This window comes from Xyrauchen texanus, chromosome 37 (assembly GCF_025860055.1).
Source record: "Xyrauchen texanus isolate HMW12.3.18 chromosome 37, RBS_HiC_50CHRs, whole genome shotgun sequence".
Taxonomy (NCBI): Eukaryota; Metazoa; Chordata; class Actinopteri; order Cypriniformes; family Catostomidae; genus Xyrauchen; species Xyrauchen texanus.
In genome coordinates, this window is record NC_068312.1 from 2,396,790 (window position 1) to 2,423,011 (window position 26,222).

The 26,222-nt window shown below is 41.0% G+C and overlaps 1 protein-coding gene across 2 annotated transcripts in view; it reads left to right on the plus strand.

Moving 5' to 3' along the window:
• Positions 1–26,222, plus strand: part of LOC127630670 (prickle-like protein 2) — a 108,354-nt gene that overhangs the window by 74,761 nt on the left and 7,371 nt on the right. The window contains exons 1-2 of one of the 2 annotated variants that reach the window (XM_052108313.1): positions 14,284–14,421; positions 17,558–17,712. In XM_052108313.1, coding sequence (XP_051964273.1) covers positions 17,581–17,712 — 132 coding nt within the window. In that variant the 5' untranslated portion in view covers positions 14,284–14,421; positions 17,558–17,580. Of the gene's footprint in view, positions 1–14,283; positions 14,422–17,557; positions 17,713–26,222 lie in introns of those variants that run through there. The other variant, XM_052108312.1, reaches the window with a different exon arrangement.

Sequence of the window (26,222 nt, forward strand, 5' to 3'; positions counted from 1 at the left end):
GGTGCACATGAGCTCCTGGAACAGCTCGGTGTTGCTTTGCTCACCCAGGTGAGAATGGAGAAAGGCTTTCAGTTCTTCGACAGTCAGATCATCCTTATTCATCAACATGTCTTTAAAGGTTCCTGGCTTGATGACTTTGAGGACAGCTCTTACAACCTCTGCATCACTGAACTGCTCCTTTAATCCGTCTTCCATCTGCCGACAGACACTGTTATAGCTGAGATCTGACCCCTGGTCCCCAATCTGACCCCCCTGAATCTTCAATTCCCTGCGATGAAGGTAAGACAACTCTCTTAAGGAGAGCAACTTGTCATGTGTTAATGGTGTTGAGTTTTCACTTAAACCTCTGGGGCCTGCTACATTACTACTCTGTGAGGTGAGTCCTATCTTTACAGATGACTGAGGTACAGACCGTGGAGGGGGTGTGTGTTTGCACTGCATAATTTTCTGACTCAGCTCATCATAACTAGTAAGTAGTTTCTGCAGCTCTGTGTCATGTGTGTCACTAGCCGTAGAAAGTGCCATGTGGGTTGCACTAGCAATCCCAAAATCAGTAGCATCACTATCGTCAGCTGGGTTAACATTATCATTAGAATGACTTACATCCCCACTGCCCGATACATCAATTGCTACAGCAACTTGTGAAGCATGACCCTGAATGACTGTGTCGATTACCTCCTTTAAGTTTAATAAATGTGCCATCCCAGAATCCTCTAACTCTAGTAAAAGCCCACTGAACATGAAACTGCAAATGTACTCAAAACAACCCTCCTCGTCTGTAGGATTGACGCGAGACTCATCCGTTCCTGGCACTGCACCCACTGACTTGGCAATCTGGAACAGTTCATCTACGGAAAGAGTGAGCAGGGTCTTTTTGATGTCCCACACCAACCTTTTCCTCTCATTATCCGCCATAACTGCTTCCCGATTCCACGCACTTGGTCACCAAAGTCCAGGATTACAATTCACGCGTTGTTCTTGATGAGTAGTGATTTCAGCACTGCACAGTTACCATTCGTTGTTCATAACCGGTAACCTCTTCATTAGTAGACAGGATCGGTGTTATTTGGAGATTTCTTTCACTGGCTGCAGCTCGCTGGTTGCATCAGGTCACCTTTTGGTCCGAGGTTGCAGTATCACTGGATCAGCTTCCGGCCACCAGGTGGGAGTGATCCCGGACCAGCCCCCAATAAACTGTTACAGGTACCGGCTGGTATCATGTAAACGGCTTATATGCTCTCGCTCTGAAACAGGAGAAATAAATGAGACAGGGCAAAGTCTGCATCCGTCTTTCATCTCGCTCAGCAGAAAGAGAGCCAAGAGGATTTATTACACAATCACAATTAAAATCCTACTTGGTTACCAACACACAATGTTTTCTCATGAAATAGACAGTTTCAAAAATACAATGTCTTTTTTTCATCTTTCAGCAATTACTGATATATAAATTGTGTATGATCAAATAAATCAAAATGACAAAAACCTCTGTTACCTTGTAAGTTGTCTCTTTCCAACTTAATATAAAACCTAGCTTATGTTATCACTTGCATATAATTCCTAAATGCCTTTTCAACTAGCATCATTTTTTACTCTTCCACAATGCATGAGCTGACAGACTTCTACCTTGTTTTTAAAACCACTTTTACAATATAAAACGTTTGGTTTTAACACTAGCTTTTCACACATTACACAATCTCATACATTTCCAAACTATCTAACTTTACAAAAATGTTCAAAGAACTAAAAATAAAACTCCGTTCGACGTGACTTTGGTAATCACAGATGACGTCACCGGGCGCGAACATACAAACACTGCTGTAACATTATATCCATATATGTCCACATTTTCATAACACAGCCCTGTTACATGGCCCTTCAAACATTCAGCGACATGTAAACATATTAGATTTCAGTTATTAACTTAATTTACAAATCTACCAACCTGAAACAGGAGAAATAAATGAGACAGGGCAAAGTCTGCGTCCGTCTTTCATCTCGCTCAGCAGAAAGAGAAAGATCGCAAAGCGGGACAAACTGACGTAACGCCCCGGAAACACAATAAGCGCTACACTGCCCACTGCTGACGAACTCAAAAATTACTCCTGCCCTTTATATAAAATATATTAGTGCAAATAAATGGTAGAAACAGGTTAATTACCCCTGCACAAAATTCAAAAACATTTCTTTATAAAATCACAAAAAAAATCTACCACAAATGTGATAACAATTTACTGGGCATCACATAATAAAGCATAAACCAGCATGAACACTGATGGGCAGTCATTACACTGATGCACACACCACAAACAAACACATAACAGCCGTTGTCAGTGATGAAATGATGGAGAAAGGACCTCTTAATACTATTTGTTGTACAAAATAAGCCCAAACAGGACTTGTGAAATCAAGTACTTTGCAGCCTCTGTAAGGCACAATTTAATTACCACAGAAGCACAGCAAGTCTTAACTATCACAAAAACGCTGTCTGCAGCACTTTGAGTTCAAAGTGCTGCTTTTTGCTGGTGTTGACGCTCTTACACTCATCATGAACGCAACTTCGCAATTGTGTAGCAAAGAGGATAGCCACAGTCTGCTGGCCGATTAACATTGTGTGGAGGATGAGAGTTTAAGAGATTTAATGCCCATTGCAATAGTTCTCTCAATCAGTCAAACTCCCACTTAGACTTTGGGAAATGTTTAATGTTAGGCTACTTGAGTTGGTGAAATTTTAGTGCATTTCTATCATTATACTGTGAAAGGCTTTATCTTGACACTGTTAATAAAGTATTATTGTTTTCTTTTCTTTCCTAAAAATAAAATAAAAGCATTTTTAGCAATACATGGCACAGAAGGCCTAAATCCCCAAATCTATGAAACATCGTTCATAATGGGGTTCAGCTGGACTAGACACACCCAGACCGGATTACTGCCAGCCCTGTTCAATCAAATCAACACCTAAACACATCTTTATTAGCAGCATGAAGTTGGCTAAAAGGTCTCATCCAGTAGAACACTATGCTGAGGTCAAAACATTTCAGAAATGATGAGGAAAAAGGTTACTGATATACATTGGTCTGGGTAGGGTTAAAAAGCTATTTCAAAGGCTCTGGGACTCCAATGAACCACAGTGTGAACCATTATCTCCAAATGGAGAAAATTTGGCACAGTAGTGTCCCGTCCCAAAAGTGGTCGACCTTCCAAAATTCTTCTAAGAGCACAGCAATGACTTTGTTCCAGGAAGTAACAAAAAAGCCAAGGACAACTTTCAAGGAACTGCAGGCATCTCTCGCATCAATAAAGGACACTGTTCATGACTCCACTATCAGAAAGACACTGGCCAAAAATGCCATGCATGGAAGAGCGGGAAACATGAATACTGCTCTCTACCAGAAATCCTAAAGGAGAACGTCCGGTCATCAGTCCGTGAGTTGAAGCTCAAGCTCAACTGGATTATGCAGCAAGACAATGATCCAAAGCATATGAGTAAGTCCACCTCTGAATGACTCAAAAGAAGCTAAATGAATGTTTTGGAGTGACCTAGTCAAAGTCTTGACCTAAACCCGATTGATATGCTGTGGCAGGACCTTAAACGGTCAGTTCATGCTCGAAAACCCTCCAATGTGTCTGAACTAAAGCAGTTCTGCAAAGAAGAGTGGGTCAAAATTCCCCCACAGTGTTGTAAAAGACCGATCTCCAGTTATCGGAAGTGTTTGGTTGCAGTTGTAGCTGCTAAAGGTGGCACAACCAGCTATTTATTTTTTTGTTATTATTATTTTCTCCCCAATTTGGAATGCCAAAGTCCTGACTTGCCTCAATTGGGGTGGTGGAGGATGAATCTCAGCTGCCTTCACGTCTGAGACTGTCAACCCATGCATCTTATCACGTGGCTTGTTGAGCGTGTTACCGTGGAGCTGTAGAGCATGTGGAGGCTTCACGCTATTCTCCGCGGCATCCACACACCCCACAGAGAGCGAGAACCACATTATAGCGACCACGAGGAGGTTACCCAATGTGACTCTACCCTCCCTAGCAACCGGGCCAATTGGTTGCTTAGGAGACCTGGCTGAACTCGTGACTCCGGGGGTGGTAGGCAGCGTCTTTATTCGCTGAGCTACCCAGGCCCCACCACAAACATCTATTAAGTTTAATGGGCAGTTAGTTTTTCACATGGGTGGTATAGGTGTTGCAAAACTATTTTGCTTCAATAAAAAAAAATATGTTTGACAACTGTGTTTTGTGTTTACTCAGTTTGCCTTTGTTCTACATTGAAGCTTAATGCATGCTAAGAAGTCTGATAGACAACGTCACCTTGCTTTAATGACGATAGAAACAAGATCCAGAGCTCTGCACGCAGACCCGAATACGGTGCATAAAGCACAATAATGACAGTAACAATTAACAAATAATTTTTTCGATCGTGAACATGTAATTTTGAGGAAGAAAATGAACTTCAGACTATACAAAACAAGAAGTTACCAAACGTAACAACAAAATGAGCAATAAAAACGCTGTAAATCAACTTGCAATCAATGAAACCATAAGGATTAATACACATTGACACATTGTAAAGATAACAAACAATCATAATATGATATGATAAAGCTAGGGCATTCATTTCTACATGTTTGAATTGAGTAAATACCTAAAATTTACTTAATATTTTCACGCTTAAAGGAACTTATTCTATGTTGAAAGTACTTATACTTTTGTGCTATATTTACTTTACGGCAAAATCATATGATTTTGCTTTTATCACAGAAAACTTAAGTGAATGTAGGGGTGAATTTCAAATAATTTCACTTTAGTTTGATTGGATGTTGCCTTATCAAATAAAAACAACATCAGTTTCTTAAAGGAATAGTTCACCCAAAAAAGAAATTTCTCTCATCATTTACTCACCCTCATGCCATCCCAGATGTGTATGAATTTCTTTCATCTGCAGAACACAAATGAAGATTTTTAGAAGAATATTTCAGTTCAGAAGGTGCAAACAATATAAGTGAATGGTGACCAGAAGTTTGAAGCTCCAAAAAGCACAAAAAGGCAGCATAAAAGTAATCCATAAAACTCCAGTGGTTTAATCCATGTCTTCAGAAGTTATATGATAGGTGTGGGGGAGAAACAGATCAATATTTAAGTAATTTTTTACTATAAATCTCCACCTTTGACCAGCCCCACCAGTAGGTGTCTGAATGTGTAATTGAAGGTGTAGACTCATAGTAAAAAAGGATTCAAATATTGATCTGTTTCTAGGAATATTGTTTAAATAGATAACCTTTTTTATTAATTTATTTATTGTGTTTCAAATTTTACCCCATATGCACAATATTACTTTCCATCCTCTTAGTCTCCAGTTCCTTAATGACATCATCCTACATCATTTTTGTTTGAAAACAACAGAACAAACATCAGTATATATTAGCATTGCATTTTATTCTGTGATGTTCTTTGGTTTTAGTGGGCTTACTGTAAAACATCCCATCCCGTTTAATAAAATTAGAGAAATTTGAATGATAAAAATATTAAAATGTACATTAAATTACTGTTCCCTAGCTGTCACTCACTCGACGTTGTGTCGATGTAGTGACACTAGGGGTCACTCTTGAGAGGCCGAGTCACCTCTGATCTTTGATAAAAGGCCAATGGGAATTGGCAAGTGGTATTTTCATGCCCCTCCCCCTGACATACAGGTATAAAAGGAGGGGACGTGCATGCCGCTCATTAGATTTTCTCTTCGGAGCCAAATGATCGATGGTTAAACCTGAGCGAGCAATTTCCATCCCTCATCTCTGCTGGATCCTTACGGAGCATTACAGCGGCTTTCTCCCCTCTCTGCACAGGTGCACTGCAGAGATCGCCCGTGGTTGCTTCAGCAGATCTTAAAAGAGTATATTCTAAAAGAGCATTTTCCCTCACAGAAGAGTATATTCTAAAAGAGCGACACACATCGGAACGTCTTTTTCAAGACGTGTCTTTTTAAAGATGCCTTTCCAATTGTGTGGTTATTATTCCAGGTTGCGGTTTTATATTATTGCTTGCCTTCTGACAGCCACAATCTCTGTCTTTCGTGCCTGGGTGCCACCCACGTCGAGACATCTTTCGAGCATGCATCATGTCCTCATTGCGAGGCCATGACCATGGCAACCTTGTGGACTCGGCCACCAAGGGAAGTTGCTAACCGGGATTGATGCAGGAGCTGCGCTCAGTGACCGACCTTGCCCTCCAGGCAACGAAGGTCATGGCGGTCTCTCGGGCAGACGATGTCCACACTGTTGGCCCAGGAGCCAATGGATTAACCTGGACGAGATGCGCGAGGCAGACAAGACATGCTTCTTGATAGCCCCCATCTCCCAAGCTGGCCTATTCAGCAACACCGTCGAAGACTTTGCCCAGCAGATCTTGGCAGTGAAGCAGCAGACGGACACCATCCTGCCCAGAAAGTGGCGTGGTTCAAGACCCTGCATTCTGTCTGCTCATCGCTAAGGGTGTCTCCCTGCAGTGGCTGCAGCGGGGCCCCCGTGGCCCGTCCCCGTTGCCCGTCTCCAGCGTTGAGCCCCCCGCAGGAAACAGACGCCACCCGTCTCACGGCTGGCCGCCAAGAAGAAGGCTTCCAAGTGCCCCGGAAATGGGTGACTCAGGGACCAGGTAATCCACTATTCCGGAGCTGGTGAACAGACCACTCCACCCACCGGTGGAGGGCCAGTAGGAGATCCTGTAGTTCCTTTCTCATTTAACTTTGCCGCATGTTCAAGTAGCTGTGGTACCCAAGGAACAGTTTCCTCAGTCCACCGTCTTCTATCTCTCTTTGGCAGGTCCAGTGCCCCAACGGCAGTCTCCCCGCCCCTGCGCACCAAGCTGTGGCACAAACATACTCAAACTCGGAAGGTTTCGATGGGTCGTGGGGATGAAACACCTCCTTCCCCCTCTTCGACCAATCCGCTGGTGAGTGTCAGGATTCAGGTAAGTGCTTTGATGTCTCTCGACTCATCACTACCACAGGGCTCAAACCCGTCAATGTGGCCTCCCTGGCTCCACCCCGGCGCGAGGCCCCACCCGCCTGTACGTCCGATGAAATTGTTCCCCTGGTCCCTCTCACCCGCAGTTTGGATGCGTGGCTCGTGCTTTCCAACCCGTGGCGATGGCTGACCTGGACCGTCAGACTTGGCTACGTGGTTCAGTTTGCCAGAAGCCCGCCCAGGTTTTCCGGCATCCACTTCACCATGGTGAAGGGTGAGAACGCCGCCACCTTGCGCGTGGAAATTGGCACCTTTCTATGGAAGCACGTGATAAAGCCTGTCCCTCCAGCCAAAATGAAGAGCGAGTTCTACAACCCCTACTTCATTGTACCGAAAAAGGCGCTGGGTTGCGGCCAATCTTGAACTTACGAGTTCTGAACCGGGCCTTACACAGACTCCCGTTCAAGATGTTTACATTAAGGAGCATTCTAGCGAGCGTCCTACATCAAGGTTCGTAGTGGTAGACCTGAAGAATGTCTACTTCCACGTCGTGATTCTACCTCGACACAGACCCTTCCTGCGTTTTGCATTTGAGGGCTGGGCGTACCAGTACAAACTCCTCCCTTTCGGCCTGCCCCTGTCCCCCCATCTTCACGAAGGTCGCAGAGGCTGCCCTTGCGGAGGTTCTGGCCATTGATCCAGGGCAAGCACATGTTCGTTTGAACAGACAACACGTGGCGGTGGTATACATCAACCACCAAGGCGGGTTACGCTTCCCTCGCCTGTCATCTCCTCCTCTGAAGTCAGCAGCACCTCAAGTTGCTGCGAGCCACTCACATCCTGAGTGACCTCAACACCACGGTGGACATGCTGTCTCAACAAGTCACCCGCAAAAGAGAGTGGAAACTCCACCCGCAGGTTGTTCAGCTAATTTGGAGTCGATATGGGCAGGCACAGGTTGCCCAGTTTGCCTCCCTGGAATCCTCCCATCACCCACTCTGGTACGCCCTGACTGAGGCCCCCCTCAGCATAGACGCGTTGGCACACAGCTGGCCGCCTGGACTATGCAAGTATGCGTTCCACCCAGTGAACCTACTTGCAAAGACTCTGTGCAAGGTCAGGGAGGACGAGGAGCAGGTCACCCTAGTTGCTCCCTACTGGCCCACCCAGACTTGGTTCTCGGACATCATGCTCCTCGTGTCAGCCTCTTTCTGGCAAATTCGCCTGAGGAAGTACCTTCTTTCTCATCATTACTCAGACGAGGGCCCCCTCTATGTGGTGCCTGTATGTCTTGAAGTGGCGTCTGTTCGCTAAGTGGTGTTCTTCCCAACACGAAGACACCCAGAGATGCGCAGTTAGCTCAGTGCTTTCCTTTCTGCAGGAGAGATTGTAAGGATGGTTGTCCCTGTCCACCTTGAAGGTGTATGTAGCTGCCATAGCTGTACACCACGACACAGTGGACGGCAAGTCCTTGGGGAAGCATAACCTGATTATCAGGTTCCTGAGAGGTGCAGGAGGTTGAATCCCCCAGACCACGCCTCGTTCCCTCACGGGACCTCTCCATAGTCCTGCGGGACCTGTGAGGGGCTCCCTTCGAGCTCTTAGAGTCAGTAGAGCACAAAGCAGTCTCCTTGAAGACAGCCCTCCTGACGGCACTCACCTCCATCAAGAGGGTTGGGGACCTGCAAGCGTTCTTTGTCAGCAAAACATGCCTGGAGTTCGGTCTGGGCTACTCTCACGTGATCCTGTTACCCCGACCGGGCTATGCACCCAAGGTTCCCAAGACCCCTTTCAGGGACCTAGTGGTCAACCTGCAAACACTGCTCCAGGAGGAGGCAGACCCATCCTTAGCATTGCTGTGTCCGGTGTGCGCTTTATGCATCTATTTGGATCACACACAGAGTTTTAGGAGCTCTAAGCAGCTCTTTGTCTACTTTGGTGGACATCAGAAAAGAAGTGCTGTCTCCAAACAGAGGATCGCCCACTGGATCATCGATGCCATAGCTGTTGCCTACCAGGCTCAGCACATGGCAGGGGGGCCGCCCCTGCTGGGCTACGAGCCCATTCCACCAGGAGTGTGGTGGCCTTCTGGGCTCTGACCAGTGGCCCCTCTCTAGCTAACATTTGCAGAGCAGCGGGCTGGGCTACAACCAACACCTTTGTGAGATTCTACTATCTCCGGGTTTAGCCGGTCTTATCCCGTGTCTTAGCAGGAACGAACATGTAAGTCCGGGTCGACCAGCCGTATATAATTTGTCCCTAGCACCTTTCACCTTCCTTGAGCTGAAGATGTGCAATGTTGATTCCCAGCAGTGTTCACAGATGTGTTCCCTGGTTGATTTCCTCCTACGCCTGTGGCAGATGAGTTTGTGGAGAAACTCACTGCCAGTCCAGTATTTGTGCTAACTACGCCCCTTACTGGGACAGGTGCTCTGCATGCACCGGTTCACCATAGGCAACCCCTTGCAATGTATATTCCCTGTTGGCAAACTGCATCTTTCAGGGACCTAGTGGTCAACCTACAAACGCTGCCTCAGGAGGAGGCAGACCCAACCTTAGTGTTGCTGTGTCCAGTGTGCGCTTTACGCAACTATTTGGATCGCATGCAGAGCTTTAGGATCTCTGAGCAGCTCTTTGTCTACTTTGATGGACAGTGGAAAGGAAGCGCTGTCTCCAAACAGAGGATTGCCCACTGGATCATCGATGACATAGCTGTTGCCTACCAGGCTCAGGCCCTGCAGTGCTACGAGCCTTCTGGGCTCTGACCAATGGCGCCTCTCTAGCTAACATTTGCAGAGCAGCGGGCTGGGCTACACCCAACACCTTTGCGAGATTCTACTATCTCCGCATGCGCCAGTCACCATAGGCAACCCCTTGCGGTGTATATTCCGCTGATAAATGTTTCCCTGTTGGCAAACGGAGGCTCCTCTGCCCCAGTCTCCATGCTCGTAGAGCTTCCTCCCTCATTGGGCAGGACCTACCATGGGACTTCTCCACATGACATACTTCCGACTAGACTTGGTAAGACCATGTGACATATTTTCACTTAATACCCCCCTGGGTGCGGTGTGGTCTCTGCGGTGTCCCCCCCAACGTGGACACTGGCGTCCCGGTCAGTTAGCGAATACTCTTTTTCTGGGGAGAAAAAATTTAAAAAGAGGGAAAAGAGGGACGACAAGGACACTGTCCGACACTCACACTAGCGACAGGGGAGGTTACGCGCTGGCTATGCGGTACAGAGCATTCTGCCCGTCTCGCACCGCCATTCCACATAACCCAGTTCAGCTAAGTTGTGGCATTATTGTAGGGGACCTCTAGTGTCACTACATCGACACAACTTTGAGTGAGTGACAGATAGTAAATGTCCTGGTTTCTTCGGTAACCTCCGTTGCCTGATGGAGGGAACGAGATGTTGTGTCTCTCCTGCCACAATGCTGAACTACCCGCTGAAATGGCCTGTACCTTATTCTCGGTTCCTCAGCACAAAACCTAATGAGCGGTATGCACCTCCCCTCCTTTCAATCCTTTATGTCCGGGGGAGGGGTATGCAAATACCACTCACCAATTCCCATTGGCCTTTTATCTAAGATCAGAGGTGTCTCAGGCTCTCAAGTGTGACCCTTAGTGTCACTACATCGACACAACATCTCATTCCCTCAATCAGGGAACGGAGGTTACGGAAGTAACCAGGACTTTAGGTAGGTTAATGGCTAACTTTAGCTCTTTATATTCTTCCTGTTATGTTCCAGCCTGTTCGTTTTCTTCTGTATAGTTAAGAAACTTTATGTGACTGAGCTTAGCATATTTCTTACAGTCTGATAGACCCTTTTAATCAAATACATGTACTTCCTAAAATTTCAACAGAGGCTTATTCATTTTGCAAAAGTTACAGAGTTGAAAATACTCTACATTACAGGAATGACCCTAATGTCTGCTGCTAATATTAAATGAGCTCTTCGGGAGAAAGACCCTTCATAAACTCACAAAGTAAGCCCAACAAGTATCGTTTTGTCATTTATACATGGTGACGTGTAGCCGTCACTGAGGCTTAATTATCAACTCAAACACAATGGCAGTAATTACAGCTGTATTATGAAGCACTGTCATGTGCTGAGGGCCCACTCACTGCCACTGACTGATGCCAAGTGTGTGGGCTCACAATTTATTTTCTCATCTTCATCATCGTCACTGAAGGCCTATATATAATTTCTTGCTTAAGTCAGAGACGATTGAGAAATGTGATTTGTTTGTGTCTCTGTAGTCTACTTGTATGAAATGTTTGGATTCAAAACGTCCGTGTATTCACAGTAATTGTGGGTTTCTGTGGGTATTGTAGTTATTCTATAAGTTTAACACTCAGGCCAGAAACATACTATTCTTGAGTACGCAAATGCAATACTGCTTGAGCAATGCATCGCACATGTGGAATAGTACTACTTGATAGCTCCATCTTTCTACCATAAATGTGATCTGTTGTCTGATGCTCACGAGATGGCAACACCATTTTGAAAGGAACAAAGGACAACAGCGTTTGTTTTGCAGGTGAGCGTTTGTCTCTGGAAATGTCTGCTTAACAGGTATTGAACAGTCAGTGCATTTTATTTGCTTGAGAGATTGTTTACCCCACAGCCACCACCATTGTGTTCTTGAGTAAGACACTTAACTCCAGGTTGCTCCGGGGGGGTTGTCCCTGTAATAAGGGCTCTGTAAGTTGCTTTGGATAAAAGCGTCTGCCAAATGCATAAATGTAAATGTAAAAGTCTCTCTGTGTGTCGCCATGTTAATATTGTGTCTTGAAACTGAGTTGTGGATATCTGTATGGGTTTCCAAGTTGTAAGCCTGACTTCAAGTGATAGTAGGATAAGAACAGATTTCAGTATTTTAAATAACAAAAATAATGATAAATATAATATATAATGAATATAATACTCATATTAATAAAAAAACGATCATTTGAATCATTATGAGATCATTCAAAGGCATTACATTGTCTGTGGCAGACGTATAAAATAAAAAAGTGGCTTTAGAAGTCAAAATGTTGTTTCATCTCTTGTCATAAATGACATGTTTAGGAACGTAGGACGCTGTGACAAGATAAATGTAATTTGAAACTTAAAAACTTCAAGCTTGAACTGCACAGTCAGAAAATTCCTTATTGCCATGTTGAGATTAATTGCATTAAAGGGTTTATGAAATGGAATATCATATTTTCTTTGACATACAGTATAAGAGGAAACTCAGTGTGTTCAGTGTGTATCGTAAACAGAGAGTGAACGAGACAGGACTAGTGTTACCAAAGGGGACCCATCTGGACTATTCAGATTTTTTTGTGTGTATATATCATGCATTTCACAGATGACTTTGACCGTTGTCATGTTTGTCGTGCCACTTTTAAAAGACGCGGTGTCAGAAAAGGAGATACCATTCAGTTTCATTCAGCTGCTCTTCTTGCTGTTCTTGCGCCCATCTGCGATATATTTAGTTATTGGTGTATGAAAACAAGCACTAGCTGGACGTCTTTGACTGTTTGGATGCGTTTCTAGTGATCTGCGTCATGTGTCCCTGTGCTATGGACTGTGTTTGTGCAGCTGATATCATCATGGACTGCTTGTGAATCAGTCATAATATGATTGAAGCTTTGCAAAGGAACTGCTATTGAAGAATGGGGCCGTTATAAACACTTGGACTTGACAGTAAAATTGTGAGCAAACATTTGAATTCATGAATATTTCAAATGTAATGGCTGACTGTTTGATAGTTATGGTGCCAATGTATTTTAGTGAAGTTGAAAATACTTGGATGCAATATGTTGGATGTGCATTGTGTGTAAACCATGAAATGTAGTTTTATAATGTAGCGAGTTTGTTCATTCTCTTCCAGTTGAGTTCTAAATATGGTTGTGTTTGGGGGCTGCACAATGTTAGCCAATCAGAACAGTGGGTGTTTACATTGACATTTAAATGAGACGCTGGGGTCAAAACTGAGTGTTTCAGACAGAGGGCCAAAAACAGGGTGGACAATTTTAATTTATTACTAAAATATGACATTTTTGGTGCAAATAAAACATGACTGGCATTATCAGTGGACCTCAGGGAAGAATGACCCCTTTTTTGTTTGGTGTGATTTAGCATGTTATTTAACCCCATGAAGCCTGAAATAATAGTTCTTTTTTAAATGGAGCTGTTTTTTAAACTTGACTATTGTTTTGTGATTTTCTTTTTATTTGATACATCAGGCTTTAAATGTCATTATCATCAGAACCAGCAATTCATTTTTGTTAAATTATTTTGATATTTACACTTCTATTAGCCCATACATTCCACAGTAGAAAGTCTTGCTGTACCTCAAGAGGACACGCTGGGCTTTTCAGAGATACCATATGTTTAGGAGTTTGGCCACAACTTTCTCTCCTTGCCTTGGTCTACAGAAATGTATGGCATTACAATTTAACACATCAAATATGATATATATATATATATATATATATATATATATATATATATATATATACAAATATAATTATGTGCGTTTTATGCAACAAACACTTTATTGACATTCACAAAAGCTGAAATGTAAAAAATATGAAAATAAAAATATTATAATAAGAAGATAATAGCTTGTATGTAAAACAATGAGATCTTTATAATGGCAGAGCAGGCTGCACATATAACATACATATAAATCTCAGTTCCCAGTTGAAATAAATCATTTTCAAAGCTCTGTTTTTTATTGTGGTGAGCATGAATTGAATGCTATTATTATTGAGAGATATGCCTCAAAAGCCTGTTGTATCATACATCTCATTGAGAGTTTTCTGTAAAAGAATGTTTTATCAGTTCACTAAATACTCATTATGAAATATCAGAAACAGTGTCATCGTTATTGTTACAATGATCAGCAAAGACATGCATCACCGTCCAGAGGTTGCCAAGAGGCAGTAGACATCTAGTACACTGCACACAACAGGATTTTAAAATCATGTATCAAATATGATTTGCACAACTTTATAGGTTTAATTAATCACACTGAATTAATGTTTTAATTTAGCCTTAGTTCTGATACATTTCCAAAATGACAGCTTGTGCTAGAAGTGTAATTTCTTGTGCAGTTAAATGGCATTTACTAAGAACACAAATGTAAAGTAACCGTAGGCTGTACAACGACAGTATTGTGATGATATAAAGTGCATAAAGAGAAGTGATGGTCAATACCAGCAGAGAGAATGCTCTCATGACGACTTTTACATAAAGAGCTCTCTCTCTCTCTCTCTCTCTCTCTTTCTCACACACACCCACACAGAACAGTCAAATCCACAGGCAGAACGAGAGAGCGAGGGATGAGGCATGACACATAAAAGGGAAAAGTGTTTCTTCTGGCTTTAGAGCTGCGCTTTCTATTTTTCTCTCTGGTTTTCATGGCCTCGGGTTATTTGTTGATGCAGATATGAAGATGTCATCTAAACCAGGTATGTGTGATATTTCATCTAGCTTGCATTGTATCTTAAAAGTGATATTCAGGGCTTCTAACATGTAAACACAGTCTGTACTGTATGTAGTGTATGAGGAAAGGCTGCAGCGTTCATCTACAGGAAATCATTGTTGCTGTTTGGTTTTGTCATCTTTGGCCACTGTATTTGGAGTCTCTCTGGTTTTCCCTGCTGACACTAAAGAGCAATTTGAGGTTTATGTGGCATGCATGTCTGTGATGTCACAGTGACATCATGTGTTTTGTAAGATTGTGTGATGTTTTATAAAAAGTCTCAGGTTTCAGTTCACAAACCAGAATCAATCAAAAACCCCGATCCGAGGGCAAAATCTGATAGTAATAATGTCTCTGCTACAATCATCAGGGATTGTCATGTGAGTTTGAACTGACAGTATGATGTTTTAATTCTTATGTATTATGATAATCAGTTACTTTTTGTTAAATGGTGCACTCAAGACATTTTTAAAACATTCTTCATCTTCACAGCTCCCCAAACCGCAGATATGATTTTTATTTGATCAAATACGGCTAATGTAATATGTATAGAATTAATAATAATAATAATACGTTTGGTATTGTGTTAAACTGTGGAAAGTAATTGTTAAAATAGACACATGATACACTAAAAAAAATATATTTTTTAATGGGTAAAGGGATAATTCATACAAAAAATATAAATACAGGCACAATGTTAGGGATGGACAGCCTCAGTCACCATTAGGGCTTGGTGTCAAAACAGATTGCCGATTTGATTTGTGATTTTGATTTACAAGCTCTTCATTTAATTCCGCTTTAGATTTCGATTTGATTCTGATTCATTTGGGTATATTTCAGTTTTAATGTCCATTTTGAAAGAAATTCTCTTTTAGCTAATTCTGTTAAATATACAGGGAAACTTTTAACTAGCTATATTATTATAACATTAATTAAATTAATTATATATTTTTATTTTGGGCTTTTTAATAATGTACAAATTCATCCATGTTTTCCATCAGTAAATATGGTGTCTTGAAATTATATATATATATATATATATATATATATATATATATATATATATATATATATATATATATATATATATATATTTTGTATTTTTTTTACAGTGTATAGTTACATGCATAAATTGTACTATTTACGTTGATAGAAAAAAATGATAAAATGGTACTGTCTCTTTAAGAATAGCAGTTTAGTGAGAGTGTTTGGGTGTGTGTGTGAGTGTTTTTGTTAAGAGCAAAGGTTTCACTGAATTCGTGCTGTGTTTGATTAGAATTTAAATATTTCTTTGTTGTTTGCAATCAACAACTGACTGTAAAGAACAGAAAGGATGTTAAAAGAGACATTATTTAAAACAAAATGGATTGCATGGATCTCATCTTTGGACACATTACATGGAACAGGTCAAACCAAACTTTTACTCTCTGAATGCAGTGAAAGGATCTCCCTGCTGAACTTCTTCACCACTATACTACTCAAACACTGTTGAGTGAAATCTGAAAGTTTACCAGTCAGTGGCTAATCACAGACATTTGTAGGTGCTCACAACTCCAAGGTGGGTTCCATTAATGGCGTCCGTCACCCTATTCTCCCCCACTCACATCTAACCGTGTTCAGCAGGGGATGCCGAAATAAACATGGGGAAACTATTTGGTTGACTACTTTGTCAAATTCTAAGCAACTTATTAATCATGTATTCATCATCAATTTAAAATAATATGTAAATTCAAATGTATATATGCTACCTGTTGTACAAACAAGGGCTTCAGTTTAAAGCATTAATTCAGTGTGATTGATTATTTAAAAAAAGTAACGCATTTCGTTCTTGCGTTCAAACACAGCTTGATGGAGCACAACTCCGAATGCAGGGGTCTCGAGATGTGTTTTTCAAAGATTCAAACTTCAAGTTCAACTTGACACAGTGTTTATGATTCAACGCAACCAAAGTGAGATGCTCCAAAAGCATCTGTCTGACGCATGTGTACATAGACACGTCTTTACAAAAGCCCTTATAATAACTCTACCTCGGACGGCTTTACTAGTCTGTCACAATAATTATTTGAATGTTTTAGTATTTTATCGATCTGAATTACTTTATTTAATATGTAAATATTATATTTACATTTATTTAAATATAATTATTGAATCCTTTTTATTTGGGAGCCTTTCCTGGCAAATAACCTATTGATATGCAATTAATCAAGATTAATTTGATTAATTAATTGGCATGTGATGTAAATAATTCAATAAAAAGTTTGAGTCAATTGACAGCCCAAGTCCAAACCATATGTGAAATTTACAAATTCACTTTTTAGATTTTAGATTTATATTTTTCATAGTTATACTACCTGTACCCATGCCTCTTTGCATATACTTATTCACATAGCTGTATATAACTACTCTCTGTACATATATTATTCTCGTCATGTCAGTATTATTAAAGATATTTTAAAATGAGTCTTTTAACATTTGCATTACATAATCATCTACATATACAAGCTTGTTCGAGTGTGATTAAATTGTGTGTTAGCTCGACTGATAGATCGTTGCACTTGTGATGTAAAGGAGCGGGGTATGAGTCCTGAAGAACACGCCAGTCCACACGTGAACTCAAAGTGTCATAGAAGCACCACAAAATGATGCAATAGTGTTTTTCATCTCTCATTTGCTTTAATGACACTATCGGTTAGGTTTAGGTTTAAGGTTTAGGGTAGGGAGGTCGGTTTTGTTGATTTAAACTCAATAGTGCATTAATCTTAGGAGAACATTTAACTCACTTTTAGCACCACACAGTGAACATTTCACCTCAGAACTGCTGTGATATGTGAAATGAACCATGTAATATCATTTTGCAGAAATGTCCCCACAGTTATAAAATTTTCATGAGATCAGGCTGCAAACATCTGTAATTGTGTATGTGTGTGTGTGTTTGCACAGATGGAATTTAGTGCACTCAGCTTCTATGATTTCAGCATCAATTTGCATAATGTAATGATGGTTAGTGGATGGCCAGAGGCTAACTGTAGCCCCACAAGTGTTCTCAAGCCGTCTGTGTGTTATAAAACATGCTTACATCTTCACTTCCCACTCTGTCTGTCTTTCTGTCTGTCTCTCTGCAGTGGGAGTGGTATGATGTGGTGATATGGCTCTAGATATGGAGAGGACGGTCTCAAAAATCATGTTTGACTTCCAGAGGAACTCTACCTCTGACGATGACTCCGGCTGTGCATTGGAGGAGTATGCATGGGTGCCACCCGGCCTCAAACCTGAACAGGTATGGCACAGTTAACATCAACTTCAAGTGCCACTCATTTTACTTCTGCAATGTGTAGGACATACTTGTGCACCAGGGGCATTCCAAGGAAGCAAATGTAGAAAAAGCTTCATGAGGAATTGATTATATTGTGAAAAGTGTGACAGGTGGTCAGAGGGAAAAAAAAAAAAAATACAGGTTTTCTTTGTTGTGTGTTTTACAATATGATTATGATTAATAATGATTTTTGGACTGACTAGAACAATAGTCAAATCTTTAATTTTTATTTGCTCAATGTTGCCTGTTTATGATATTTTGTTCACTTTTTAGTGTTCACAGTGCAGTTAGGCTTAATCTGTGCAATCTTGTTCATTATACATTTGGCATTCTTTGCTTTAATAAGGATTAACCCTTTGTAACTCACTAAAACCTTTTGCAATGATAGACCACTGAAATTTGCATGACATATTCACATTACCTTAATATGCACAAATCCTTATAAGGTAAAATAATAGCTAGATAGATGGATGGATGGATGGATGGATCTATGACATGACAGTGTAAGAGCCGTGCAGATGTGTTAAGAGCTACTGCATGTGTGTCTCTTTACATGTATTATTTTGACATTACATATGTTAGCCAGCAGGTGGAGGTAAAATGCCATTTTTTATGTAATATGAGCCAGTTGGGTGACGTGAAGTGAATCTGCATCACTCAGTGTTTATATACAACAGCACTATGTGATCGCTCATATTACCACTACACATCTAAAGATAGGAAATAGCTTTAAACGGCTTTAAACTAACAACTTCAGAATTAAGACTCATCAGAGCTGAGAGACACAACAGACTTATTGATTACACAAACTCAAGGCACTACAGGTACCTCTTATTTCTTGTACTGTGTGAACTTTATATATCTATATATCTATATATCTATCTATCTATCTATATATATATATATATATATATATATATATATATATATATATATATATATATATTAGTTTTTTATTTATTTATTTTTAAACAAAAATGATCTAATTTTGGTCACATTAAAAACTTTAACACATTTAAAGCCTTTATTCAGAAAACAATATTTGTATTGCCTTTACTATTGTAAAAGACCGAATACCATTATATTTGTGATGTACCATTACCGGTGCTGTGCAAGGTCAGGGAGGACGAGGAACGAGTCACTCAAGTGGCCCCCTACTGGACACTCGGACTTGGCCACTTCATTCTCAGGGATGGGACACCCTCTGGCATCCATGCCCAGAGCTCTGAAACCTCCATGTCTGGCCCCTGGACAGGAAGCAGAAGATCTCAGTGGTCTACCACCAGCTGTTGTAGACACGTTCAACCAAGTAAGAGCTCCATCTACCAGGCAGCTTCACACCCTAAATTAGCGTCTATTTGCAAACTGGTGCTCTGAAGACCCGCAGAGGCGCGCAGTCATTCCTGCAAGAAAAACTGGTGGGGCAGCTGTCCCCTTCCCCCTTGATTGCGCTCGCTTCCATCAAGAGGGTTGGAGACCTGGAAGCGTTCTCTGTCAGCGACACTTGCCTGCTCATGTCATCCTAATACCTCGACCGGGCTATGTGCCCAAGGTTCCTACGACCCCTTTCAGGGACCAGGTAGTGAACCTGCAAGCGCTGCCCCAGGAGGAGGCAGACCCAGCCTTATCGTTACTGTGTCCGGAATGTGCTTTGCATACCTATTTGGACCGCACATAGAGCTTTAAACTCTCTGAGCAACTTTTTCTTTGCTTTAGTGGACAGCAGATAAGGAACACTGTCTCCAAACAGAGGCTCGCCCACTGGGTAGTCGACACCATCGCATTGGCTTATCGGACCCAGGCCGTGCCCGCCCCCTTACGGGTTCGAGCACACTCTACAAGGAATCCTCGTGGGTACTTAGCAGACATCTGCAGAGCAGCAGCCTGGGCAACACCCAATACATTTGCGAGATTCTACAATCTCCTAGTTGAGTCAGTTTCCGTCCCCAAATAACAGGGTATACCGCTTGCGCTAGCACCTTTCCCCTCCACTGAGGCAAACACGTGCGCTTTTACTCCCAGGTGAAACCACAAACTCGCGCTTCCTGGATGTTCTTCCTCCCCAGCCCTTGGCTCGCGAATTCAGCAGAGGAATTCCAGACCCACTACGGGTACTAATTATTCTGTACTGGAATAGGTGCTCCATAGGTGCTGGTTATCACGGTAACCCCCTGTGATGTATTTTCTGCAGTACAGTCCCCCTGTCAGGCAGACCCGGTCGGCATGTTTGTAGAGCTCCTCCCTCATTAGGCAGGACCTACCATGTGCCACTTCCATGTGTGGTGTAACAGGCCCTTGTGACATATTTTTCACATATTCACCTCCCCAGCCTTGGCAGGATGTGGTCTCCGTTGGGTCTTTTCCCCCTGAAAGAATAGAACTGGAAAAGAACACATTCTCCGATGCGTGTTATAGCTAGATGGACCCAGCCTCATCTAACTCTCTATGAGGAGAAACATAGAGAGAGAAGAGGCCACGGCTGGTGCTGCTCCCATGCTTGTAAGGTCGCTTGTTCCCACCCCTCAAAGGAAAACCTTGGTCGGATGCCGGGAACCTAATAAAAACAATATGACATCTTAGTGGGGCGTTGGGGAAATTTACGTGCAGTCTGATGCCCATGCTCCTTTAGCACGCAACAGCTTGCTTGCACCAGCATCAGCAGATCATGTAACATGGTTCAGTGTAAGTGTTGTTATTTAATGGGACCCCTTGTGTCACTACAATCAACACAATGTCAAGTGAGTGACAGAAGGGGAACATCTAGGTTACTAGTGTAACCTCCGTTCCCTGATGGAGGAAACGAGACGTTGTGTCTCCCTTGCCACAACACTGTACCAAGCCACTGTAATGGCCTTATTCTCGGCTCCTCATTGCAGAACCTGACTGAACAGATGCCCCTGCCTTTTATACCCATATGTCCAGGGGGCGGGACATGCAAATTCTGTTCGGCAATTTTCCATTGGCCTTTTCTCATATTCAGAGGTATCCGAGGCTCTCGAAAGAAGCCCCTTGTGTCACTACAATTGACACAACGTCTTGTTCCCTCCATCAGAGGACGGGGGTTACACTAGTAACCTAGACGTTTTGTGGTCTCCTACAATATATGTTTGTGCAAATGTTCTGTTCTGGTTATCCGATCTCTGGAGCACACTGATGTGCTTTGCAGTGGTAAATTTGTCATGGTGGCCCAAACATTTTTACGCTGATGGAAAAATCCAAATTGAAGATTGGTTGCTATGTTTTATTTATTTAAAATTGAAGTACATTTTCTTGTTATTTGGCGTGAGGTTTACTTGGGTAGGTTGAGAGCATGAGACAGAGCCTAAAATGTATGAGAGTTGGAAACCTTGTCTTACTGTAAAGCCCAAAGTATACTTTGATTTTGAGTATGCTCAGCATCTGCGTATGGGCGAACACAAGTTTGTCAAAGTATACTTCATTTGATGGTGCATGCATACACAGGCGGTTGGCGCATACACACTACGACTGTACGGGACACCGGACTATTTCTCTTCAGGAGTTTAGACCTAAAAAGATGTCTTTGTAGTCCTTCAGATTTGAGTTATACAACTGCAGGTATCTCCTGACCTCCACACACTCTTGACATACACATCCACTGTTGTTGATTACATCGTTAATTACATCATCTTCTAGTGCATCTTCATGACAACAATGGCTCAAATGTGAGTGTTGCCACCTTGTGGACCCACTAATTAGTGCAAATAATTCCAGGTGCATGTGCATTCTGTGCGCACAGGCTGCGTGTGTCCAGTGCTCAAGCACTCTGTGATGAACAGATTTGCATCACCCATCCAGTTTTTGAGACCGAAATCGATTTTAGAGGGGGACAAATCACCGATTCCCGATATGGTGGCCGATATAGCACATTTTTGTGCTGAAATGAAAACAGACCTTTTCTATGTGGATTGTGCACCGATTTTGCACGATATGACTATAAAAAGGTATTCAGAAGGCTGCTTTCTTCAACAAATATTTTCATCAAAGTATATTTGACATTATTATTATGCATTGTCAACAAATTCTAGAAATGAACACTAAAGAATAAATTTTGAGAAAATAAAGAATAAATTGAAATTAAATAAATAGCTAAATAAACATCAGGGTCCGGTTGCACCAGCTATACATACATTACAACTTAGCCTAGTTGTAGCGTAAATGGGCACTAAGTCAAATTGTACGCACTGCTAAATATTTGAGTGTTGCACCATTACATTTATGTAGGACGTAACCCTACATATAAACTAAATATTTACGGAAGCCTCCGACCAGGAGCAACTGATGGAATAAAAAAGTAGACTCACTTAATGACATCAATGAGCTCATGTTTTGGTTGACTGGCTTCAGTCTTTTCGACATATATGATGGTGTTGGCATTTGCACTCATTACATTTACGAGAGAGAGAAAAAACTAAAATTATAGGGGCTCTTCAGTATGAAACTGGTCTACAGAGCCCCTATAATTTTAGTTTTTTTCTCTCTCTCGTAAACGTAATGAGTGCAAATGCCAACACCATTCAGTTTTTGGGTGCGTCACCTGGTGTCAAGTTTCAACACATAAAAAATATATATATAAGATATTAAAATGAGTAAATGTCTATTTTATAAATGCATTGTCTGGATTTGTTCGGTTGAAGGGGTACCAAACTGTGAATCCTGAACAAAACAGTTTGGTGAATACATGTTTACATGCTGACAAGCAATGAAAGTAGCTATGTTGTTAGCTAGTTAGCTATAAGCTCGTTGCCACGGAGAGCAAAAGACTATTTACTTTAAAGCATTGCATCTCACCAACTAGGTAACAACATTGCATGAAATCAACACTCAACAGACACAATCATCACCACTGCACGGTTGTCTGCTGAGCTGCAAAAAGATGTTCTGATGTTTACCTTTCAATCTGCTTCATTACTTACTGCACTGACAAACGATACCTGGCTAACATCAAACAGATAAGTGATAAACATGAGTGACATGGTTGTCAGGGACAGGGTTAATGTTATATTAGTTAAATAAAATGATGGGGTCATTGTTTATTAACTTTCCAGTATGTATTTCACAAACTAGTTAGCAATTTACCAAGAAGACACCGCTTAACTCCGCACCGCTTAACTCTGCCTGTCTGCAGAGCCACTGTCAGCTAAGAGTCAGCTCTGTAAACAATGGAGTCGGAGCGCGCTCTGCTGGACAAACTATGTTATGACATCAATTGTAATGCATTGTTTTCTGCATTATATGTTCTGAAAATATCTACGCATATCGGTAAACATACGCCGAGCTATATATCGGTCGGGCACTATTTATAATACAGTATTATTTCGGAAAATTATTTTGATTATTATGTATTGTATTGCCTTTTTCTGCAAATAATGATGTATGCGATTTATCGATTGACAGCCCTAATAGCACACTGAAAGCACACTACCCATACTTAAAAAGCATCTGTGTAATGTCCTTCTCTGTTGACTTTCATGATTGAACCATCTTTAAACCGTTAGCAGAACAACACTGTTAGACAGTTGTAAGCAAATGATCTCACTCAGGCAAACAATCATTCAACCACAGTTGCCTAGATACCACAAGAGCATATTTGCCTAACCAGAAAACCTTCGAGTTAATGAGCCTCCTTAAAAATCAAGGTATGAAGCACATCAAAATACACTCCTACATACTGTACAGCTACACAGACAAACACACAGGAAATGAATCAAGTGAAATCAGCATGGTGTCCTGTCTAAAAGAAAGAGTGCTGATCTTTGAGAGGAAATGAGGTCATTCACATTTGGCCGTGTGTCCTGTAACACAAATCTATGAAGTGTTAAATGATGAAAGCTGCAAGTGTGTGTCAGTGTATGTGTCCGCTCATGACTGTTTCCTTTAAACAACTGGTGGGCCATTCTAGAAAATGGGTGCCAGTGGGTGAAAATAATTTCCCCTTGTATTAACAGTTTATTTGCTGCTAACTTGTGGTAAATTTGTGGTAAATTTGCAGTGTACAAAAGAGTTTGCTGCAAATAGTTGCCAGAAGTTTTTAGCGCTTCATAATACCGAACATGCTACAGTAACCTTTAAAAAATATGTCAAACTGAAGATTATTCATATTGTTTTAATTTTGGGGGGAAAAACAGGTTTAACCAAAGGTTTTATAATTGCTTGCCAAAAGCTTGTTTGCATGTGGAAATTTTGAGGTTGCCCAGAACACTTTCTGAATTTTCTCACTTAATCATATATTTTATGTTTGCCAGAAGGTGACAAACTGATCTGAAATTTGGATTGATATTTTTTATTGTAAATTTTCTTTCTAATAAGCACCTTGTAGTTTCATGACCCTGACAAAAAGGCTAGTAATGTAAAATTCGATCTATATTGTATTAAGTGATAACCCCGTCACCGTTTAGTGCTGAACTCCACATGTGGTGACTGTGTGTACTTGAGGAGAACTGATATCCCACATCCACTAAAACCTTGAGATTTTGAGAAATGTAAATGCAGCATAGTTCTAGCGGGAAGACTAGCAGCTGTTCATTATCGCACCATTAGCTAGGTAGCTCCTAGCCAATCACATGTAAGCCTGCTCACAATCTATCACATCATATACTGTTTCAGTGTGCTAACACCGCCAACTCTGCCACCAAATATCTCTCTATCTAATGCAATGACATTCATACATTTTTCAATTGTGATTTAATTGTGTTCAAAACGTTTTTGTATTATATTTTATATTAAAATATATTACTAGAGCATTCAATATATTAACATTTTTAATGGAATTATTTACATGATGTGCCAATTAATTAAATTAAACACAATTAACTGCACATCAATATTTACTGAGAAAGGCCCCCAAATAAAGGTATTTTTAGTATATAATAATTAGACTATACAAAAATTTGCCTTACAAAGACAAAATATTTGTTGTTTCATTTCCATATCGTTCAATCAAAATATATTTTAGCCTGTTTTTAAGATTGACAAATTTCAATTTCATAACCAAATTCAGAGTCATCTTTAACAAAATTCCTTTAAAAGATCTTATATTTAATTTATTCATTTGATTTTCTTAAAGATTACTCAATTCAATTTGAAAAAATTTTGTTATGACACTGTAAATGCATAAATCTTAAAATATGCTAAAATATTATTTGAGTGTTAAACATAACCCTATTATTTGCATCTGAGCTGTTTTTAAATGTTGGTCTAATTACACTTAATTAATGTGTTAAATTGACAGCCCTATTTATTGCATAAATTAGCTTGAGGTGGCAAGATGTCGTTTATTAATGAGGACCTAATTTGTTTGGGATAGATATTGAAAACTCTTCAAAATAGAAAAAAAAAAAAAAAAAACCTCCTGTTTCACAGAATGATCCTGTTATCTTTGACAAAATTCTTCTCAGAAAAAAAGATTTGTGTTTGACAAAAGTTAAATAAGTCTTTGAGTGCCAGGTCAAAATGAGGTGTCTGACTTTCTTAGTTAAGCTTTAACTGAATGGTTTGCTCAAACATGTCTTTATTAACAGTATCTCTGACACATTGTCCAGTGGTTGTGTCTTTTTCACAGCTCCACATACCTCAAAAATGTGTTTCTCTTTAAATACTGACATGTACTGTATAGTGATGTTTCTGTGATATCATCCCGATGTTACACTTTGCATTTTACTTTTAATTGAAAATATTGGAAGATATAAAAGCAGCTGACATCCTTGTAAGAGGATAGAACAAGGTTACCTTGCTTCGTGTGGACGAACACGGTTTTGGGTGCATTGTTTGGGAGTGAAGAGTAGAGCGACCTTCAAAATACAGCTTTTGCCATTCATCCCATTATGACGTAAGTATTCAGACCCTTTGCTATAACAGTTGAAATTTAGCTCAGGTGCATCCCATTTCTCTGGATCATTTTTGGATCAAAAGGACACACTAAAAATGCATATCAGAGCAAAAACCAAGCCACGAGGTCAAAGGTTTGTGTCAAGACACAGATCTGGGGAAGGCTGCAAATAAATTCTGGCTGCGTTGAAGGTTCCCAAGAGCACAATAGCCGCCATAATTGGAGTTTGGAACAACCAGGACTCTTCCTAGAACTAGCCGCCCAGCTAAACTGAACAATCGGCAGAGAAGGGCCTTGGTAAGAGAGGTGACAAATAACCTGATGGTCACTCTGGTTGAGGTGCAGAGATCATGTGTGGAGATGGGAGAAACTTGCAGTAGGACAACCATCCCTGCAACAGTCCACCGATCTAGGCTTTATGGCAGAGTGGCCAGACGGAAGTGCAAGACACACGAAAGCCTGCTTGGAATTTGCAAAAAGCACCTGAAGGACTCTCAGACTATGAGAAACAAGATTCTCTGGTCTGATAAAACAAAGATTGAACTGTTGGGCCTAAATTCCAAGCATCATATCTGGAGGAAACCAGGCACCGCTCATCACCTGCGCAATACCGTACAAACGGTGAAGA